Raw genomic sequence first — 7,720 nt, forward strand, 5'->3', positions numbered from 1 at the left:
TGCTTGATTTACATTAGATTTCTTTTGTCTTTTTATGAGATTTATTTAATTTTATCGGAAAGGAAGGTTTACAGAGACAGAACTTCCATCAGCAGGTTCACTCCTCCAATGACTTCAGATGGCCAAAGCTGAGCTGATCCAAAGCCAGGAGCTTCTTCCAGGTCTCCCACGTGGGTGCAGGGTCTCAAGGCTTTGGGCCATCTTTGACTGCTTTTCCAGGCCACAAGCAGGGAGCTGGTTGGCAGGTGGAGCCACCGGGACAGAAGCAGTGCACATGTAGGATGCTGGTCAGAAGATTGGTTAATTGAGCCTTCATGCCGGCCCCAATTTTCTGTGTTGCAGGAAAAAAAAACATGGAAAAATTTATGCCTTATGGTTATGTTTGCAAATAGTGACTCTTGTCTGCTTGGTATTCCATGTAATTGTTTTCAACATGCTAGTAAAACTGGGGTGAAAAAGCAAGATTTATTTTGTACAAAATTATAAAAGATTTAAGTTTTCTTAGTCACTCTATTCTCTATTAATGTACTAAGAATGGTTATGGATGGTTCTGTGTGTGTTAATTTTGTTTAATATTGTTATTTTCAAATCTAGATTATTGATTTTTGAAATTATGATATTTTTATTTTCTAATCATTTAGTGTTTGTTTACTCTTGCTAAAGTATCTTATATACTAATAAGCAGTAGTGAAATAAAAATACTGGACAATTGAAACAAATGAAATTTATGTTATTACTTTGTAAAGAATAATAAAAACTTTAATCCTCTTCTGTTTAAGAATACTGTTTCTGTTCTAGGTATTACTATTAATCATATTTGTAAATCATTTGTATCTCTACTGAATTGTTAATTATCTGAGCATATATACTGCTACATTTTATAGAGCAGCACTTGCAGAATTGTAATGTAGACTGTAGATAAAGATTTTAATGTTAAGATAACACAGCAAAAAATAAAAAAAAAAACCCAAATAATAAAGTTAAGCTTCCATCTGCTAACTGACCCTCTCAAATGCCCATAACCAGGGCTGGGCCACACTGAACCTGGGAACCGAGAACTCAGACCTGAGGCTCCCTGTGGATGGTAGGGACACAGCTACCCATGCCATGGCGTACAGCCTCCTGGAGCATGCTATGGCAGAAACTAGAACCTGGGAAGGGGCTGGGACTCCAGACGAGGCAGTGTGACACTGGCTGTAGGTTTCCCGAGTGGGGCTTTCACTGCTAAGCTGAAGAACCACCCTCTAGTCAATTTAGTAATGTGTTGTATTTAACCTAATATGTCAAGATGTTTTTACTATAATAAAATATGGTGTTATTAATCATACCTTTAAATCCTGTTTGGAGCAAAATTTTTGAAACCTGATTTTATATTTTGATCTCCAGTTCAAGAGTTCTAAATTCACGAGGTGTAGTTAGATTGTTTTGAGTTGGACAGAGCAGTCTCACCTCCTTGTCTTCCCACACTCGGCTTAACTGTAGGCTTTTTCTTTCTGTCCGCACCTTTCAGCGCCTGCATCCTTTCCAGACAGGCACTTTTTAGATATTTTAGTATTTTCTTGTCAGATTCCATTTTGGAGCTCTTAGTTCATATTCCCAGAACTCAGGAATGGCACTTTTTGCCCTCTGCAATTCCAAGTTATGAATTAACTCGTCAGTGTTTCTTTGTTTTGGAATTTACTAGTATTTTTTGCTATGATTTGTCTTTTCTCACATGCATATGTCAGGTTTGTATTGCGTACTTTTCTTATTTTCATGTTTTACTCTTAAAAGTGTACCTACCGTGGGGATGAGGAGCTGAGAACAGGAAAGGCAGGTGGTATAGATAATTTCACCAACCTTTCCTCTAATCTTCGCCCAGTACTTTCTCACCCGTGCCAGAAAGTTAGTGCAGTTGAAACCATTCCTTTTTATTGAAAAACCAGTGTAACCTTTCTTTAGATTTATTTATTTATTTATTTACTGGAAAGCTTTAGAGAGAGAAGACATACAGAAAGATTTTCCATCCACTGTTTCATCCACTGGTTCACTGCCCAAGTGGTTGCGATGGCTGAGGCTGAGCTCTTCCGAAGCCAAGAGCCAGGAGCTTCGTCTGGGTTTCCCACATTGGTGCAGGGTCCCAAGTCTTTGGGTCATCCTCTACTGCTTCCCCAGGTGGCAAGCAGGGAGCTAGAAGGAAAATAGGGCAGCTGGTACATGAACCGGCGCTCATATGAGATCCTGGGTACATGCAAGGCAAGGACTTCAGCCACTAAGTTACTGCAGCATGCCCCCAGTATAACTTCTGTGTTTAAATTCTTTATCAGTTTCTCTTACCTTGAAAATTAAAACAGTTTCTTCTCCCTTCTGGTTCTCTTTAGTGGGTAAAAACAAAGTTTTCTTTCAGCTAATTGAAATAGGCTCATTTATCCTTGTTTTTAATATGAGCTTCAGTTAAATTGGTTGCTATTCAGTATCGTGCATGATATTGTACAACTCCTTTTTCTTCCCTAGTGAGCATTATGATTGGTACTGCAGCATTCATTTTCTTTCTTCTGTTTTTAATGTGATTGCACTTAGGTTACTTTCCGAACCAGAATCTATCACTGCAACATCAACAGTCAGGGCGTCATCTGTTTGGACATCCTTAAGGACAACTGGAGTCCTGCTTTGACTATCTCAAAGGTTTTGCTGTCTATTTGTTCCCTTTTGACAGACTGCAACCCTGGTAAGCAACTGTAAACATACACAGTAAGGCTGCAGAAGCCAATATATATTCTTTTTTTTTTTCCCAATATATATTCTTGGTTAGCTAAAAATGTGGATAGAAAAGTAAATTCTCTTACTGGAAAAACCAGAATAAAACATTTTGTGAGGACTTAACTAAACCCATTTTGGTTAGGCTAGCCCATAAGTTTTTCAGCAACTTTATTTAGCTCATTAATAGCATGCTGCTCTGCAATTTTTTTTTTTTTTTTTTTACCACCAGTCATGGACTCTGTTGTTTGAATTATGTATCTGCATTTTTGATAGGAGTAAGACAGTATTTTTGACCCTTTTTCTTTGCTTCTTAAGATTGATTATTTGAAAGAATTACAGAGAGAAGAGAAACGGGATGAACTTTCACCTGCTAAGTGAACCCGCACATGGTGGAAGGGGTTGGTGGTATGCCAGGCTGAAGCCAGGAGCCATTAGCCTGGCGCTCCGTCTGGATCTCCACGTGCACAGCACAGCCCAGGCACGTGGGCCGTCTTAGCCCGTGTTCCTGTGGGGTACCAGCATCCCGGTCATTGGTCCCAGCTTGTGCAGCGTAACATTGGCTCCAGGGCCTCCGTTTCTTGCTCCTTGCATGCAGCCATGCACTTTAAGACAAAATGTAATGAAGAATTTCTTGTTCTCCCTTGCTTTTTTTTTTTATTAATTAAAACTGAGTGTATTAGATGTAGTAGTAATGTTTGTTCAACGTATGGCTGATGAGGGTTGTACCAGATTATGGTTATATGAATTCAGATAAAATGTCAGTCTATAATCTTTAGAAATTGCTAAGAACCACATAAGAGCTTTAACATAGGTAGCTAACTTCATAAACTAATGTTTAGACCTGAGGTTTCACATAAGTTATCTTAGTATGTGGTCCTTTTTATACAAATTGATTTATCAAAATAATTAATAGTAAAGTTTGTTAAGGCTTAGCAGTTCTCATATACAATAGGTACTCATTGTGACTAATTTATTCAATAAAATATTGAAAATAACCTAAATATCTGTAAGAAGAAGATATAGCTATTCAAAAAAGGAAACAGCTCTATGTGAAATGATAGGAATGATCTTAAGATATTTGAAGTATAAAAGCAAGATACTGAAGAAAGCATATATAAAGTTCTGAATGCCTTTTAATGCATATAGCATATGTGAAGGAAGTGTATTGAATGAGTGATACTTATTTGCCAGGGAATTTGGAGGGAAGAGAACCATACTTTCATTGGTTAATGTATGGTATATTTCAGATATTGTACTACATGTATATATTTTATCTTTTTGAAGAGTAAGTTCAAAATAAAACTTTTCAAATTCAATGCCTGGTTCAGAAGTCTGTATGAAACAATGAGCTTTCAAGTTGAGATGTGGACAGTGATATCACTGCACCTTTAGCATTGTGAGGCTTGTTTCATTTTAAAATCATTTTTAATTTCTAAAATATAGACAGAATTACAATCATCCTGCACACTGTGTTGAATAAAATACCAGGATTACAAAGAAATTGGGGTATTTTAAAGATTTACACCTTTCTAACTTTTAACCAAAGAAGTCTTCCTAATTTGAGTAACAGACTATCTAAGTTATGTTCCTTTAAGCACTATATGCAAGGTGCTGCTGAAATATTAGATAATAGAATATTGAAGTATTACTGTACCTTAAAGATATCACATAATATTTTTTAATGTTGTTTCCACTTTTCCAGCGGATCCTCTGGTTGGAAGCATAGCCACTCAGTATTTGACCAACAGAGCAGAACATGACAGGATAGCCAGACAGTGGACCAAGAGATACGCCACATAATTGACATATTTGTATGCAGTGTGAAGGAGCGGAAGGCATCTTCTCACTGCGCTGCAAATCTTTATAGCCTTTACGATACGGACTTCTGTGTATATGTTATACTGATTCTACTCTCTGCTTTTATCCTTGGAGACTGGGAGACTCCCGAAAAGGTAAATGCTACCAAGAGTAGAACTTTGTAGCTGTAGATTAGTTATGTTTAAAATGCCTACTTGCAAGTCTTGCTTCTTTGGGATATCAAAATGTATTTTGTGATGTACTAAGGATATTGGTCCTGAAGTCTACCAAATATTATAGTGCATTTTAGCCTAATACATTATCTGTATGAAGTTATAAAAAGTAGCTGTAGATGACTAGAAATTATGTCATTTGTATTAAACCCAGATCTATTTCTGAGTATGTGGTTCATGCTGTTGTGAAAAAATGTTTTACCTTTGACCTTTGTCCGTTTGTAATGAGAGGATTTCCTTTGACCCTTTGTAGCTCAGAGAGCACCTGATGTATCATCTCCAACACAATAAACATGCTCCTGAAGGCATGGCTTCCTGTCGTAATGTGTTTAGTTAGCCTTGTCAGAAGGTGTGTCTGAGACGATTGTTGCTGAAATAAAAATGTGGGTATGAAGATTTACTACTAAGAACTAGTAAAAATAAACTGTTAAATTAAAAACATTGAGAAGTATTAAATGTGTTACATAGTTTTTCCTTTAAGTCTTAGAGAATACAATGAGCTTAAGTATGGAAATTGGATCTTAAATAATTGGTTTCAGAAACACATAAAGCTTTAATTTGGTGATAATATTTGAGGAAAAAAGAAAACAAAATTGGGACTTGGACAGGAGTTGGTAATACCTTATGGAAAACTTGGGTGATTTCTGTCTGGCACTGGATTATCCCTTTGATCTGGTGGTAGTTATGTGGTGCAGTCTCCTGTTAATCCTGGTCTTGAACTTTTTTGTTATGTGTTATTCCTAGTATGGCCCTTGGTCATTCAACTAGAGACAGAGTTGAATGCAGAAACTCTAATGATTTTATGGGTCAAATTCTGTTTATTATTAGATTTGCTGTTAGAGTTATGGAATGTATTACTTGTGACTTTGGGTCATTGTCTCTGATCAAGTGGCCAACAAGGTGGTTTACAGGGCAAGTGTCATTGTCTTTTTTACTCTTGAATATGAGAACGGAATACTCTTAAAATTTATAGAGTGGGGCCTGGTGCAGTAGCCTAGTGGCCAAAGTTCTCACCCTTGCACCCAGGATCCCATATGGCTGCTGGTTCTAATCCCTGCAGCCCTGTTTCCTGTCCAGCTCCCTGCTTGTGTCCTGGGAAAGCAGTCAAAGACAGCTCAAAGCCTTGGGACCCTGCACCCACCTGGGAGACCCGGCAGAGGCTCCTCGCTCCTGGCTTCAGATTGGCTCAGCTCCAGCCAATGAAGCTGCTTGAGGAGTCAATCATTGGACCGAAGATCTTCCTCCCTGTCTCTCCTCCTCTCTGTGTATCAGATTTTCTAATAAAAACAAAATAAATCTTTACAAATCTATAGAGTGAAATTATGAACATGCTTCAAGTAATAGAGTAGTGTAGTTGCATTTAGTGGCACTAATAATTGTGAGTGCTTATTTTGCACTTAGTATCTTCACCCACCTACCCTGAATCCTTCTTCGAGGAACGTCCAAGAGTGCTGTTGGCTTGCGTTTGTGACGCTCTGAGTTGTGACTATTTTAAGTAGTAACTAATAATCTGTAATCAATCCAGGTCAGTGTGTTAGGAGTATACACCTTTCATGGAAGTGATAGGACATTTTTGAGCTGTTAGCTGTAGGAAGGATCTTTGCTTCATTTCTGAGATTGTACCCTTCACGTCCTGTGTGATGAACTTCTCTCTTGGGACTGGCACAATGTTCGGGGACATAGACTTGCTTCAAGTTACTGTTACCTGCGTCTGATTTTGCCAGTGTGGACACTGCGCTCTGTATTGATCTGGGTCCAAGTAACGGAAGAGGAGATGGTTACCTGAAATACTTAGAACTCTTCTGCACATCACCCCTGTAACCTCAAAATGAGATAAATGAATTGTCTCCAAATCAGTCAGACGGGAACCACCAGAGTGGAATTTGCGTATTTCTGTGTTTTCTATTTGTCAACCAACGCCGGGACTCTAGCCTTGTCCGTCCTCGTTCTGCTTGCACTGCTTTCTTTGCAGGGAACAGCCTTTACTTTCAAATAAGCTAGTAATAGCTTGCTGTTCTCATACGGATCCACATAAAGTGAAAGCTACACTCTGTTAAAATTTTAGAGGAGAGACTCAACTGGTTTGCTCTAAAAAGTAGCAGTAATTTGGAATCCTTTCTTTGGTTCTCTTAAACTTAAGACTTTTGTTAACGTGAAGAGGGAGTTGGAATGTCATTCTGTTATTTCTGAAAAAACTATCAGTCCTCTTCACAATAATATGGGTGTTGGTCAGTTTACTTCAGAAGTTGCATTGAAAACAATTATAAATTAAGTTTATTGTGTTGCAGAAAATTGAAAACCATGTCTATGAAGGGTATTAAAAATTACGAAAAAGTGGTTTATGAAAAAGCTATGGATTTCAGAATTTTTTTGCACCCATATGTACTGAAATACTTCGAAAGTTTTGCGGAAAGTAAAATTAAAAGATAATTTTTGAATCAAATTTTGTAAGAGAGAGGCAGAAAGATTGCACGTACTGGTCCACTCCCCTAGTGGCTGGGTCTGAGCCAGGCCCGAGCCAGGAGCGGGGAACTCAGTCCAGGTTCCTGTGTGGATGGCAGAAGCCCAGCCGGGGCATGTCAGCATCGTCTCCTAGGGTCTATACGAGTGGGAAGGTGGCGTCAGAAGATGGAGCCAGGTAACAAATCCAGGCCCTCCGATAATGAAATGTGAGTGTCTAACATGTGTCTTAGCCACCAAGTTAAATGCACACGCTAGTGAATTTATTTTGATGTAAAGAAATTTGACCATGTATAGGTTTTTTTTTGTTGTTTGTTTTGTTTTTATAGGACGTGTATTCCAAGACCCTTCATATCTTAATTCCATTTTCTGAGAACTTTTTAAGTACCGTTGGCCTGTCATTAGGGATTCATTTTTCCCCGCAAGAAACTGCTTCTAGGTGCAAATTATGATATTTAAACAAAACCTGTTTCTCATCCATTAAAAGCAGA

General features: G+C 38.2%; 1 protein-coding gene across 1 annotated transcript in view; it reads left to right on the top strand.

The window, feature by feature from the left end:
- The window catches only part of UBE2E3 (ubiquitin conjugating enzyme E2 E3), a 75,128-nt gene extending 70,055 nt beyond the window's left edge, over positions 1–5,073 (top strand). Inside the window, exons 5-6 of the mRNA XM_040971811.1 lie at positions 2,560–2,707; positions 4,442–5,073. Coding sequence (XP_040827745.1) covers positions 2,560–2,707; positions 4,442–4,539 — 246 coding nt within the window. The 3' untranslated portion in view covers positions 4,540–5,073. The remainder of the gene's footprint in view (positions 1–2,559; positions 2,708–4,441) is intronic.
- Positions 5,074–7,720: the final 2,647 nt, after the last annotated feature.

The sequence above is a fragment of the Ochotona curzoniae genome, unplaced genomic scaffold (genome assembly GCF_017591425.1).
Source record: "Ochotona curzoniae isolate NIBS_2020 unplaced genomic scaffold, NIBS_Ocur_1.0 contig_2210, whole genome shotgun sequence".
Lineage (NCBI taxonomy): Eukaryota > Metazoa > Chordata > Mammalia > Lagomorpha > Ochotonidae > Ochotona > Ochotona curzoniae.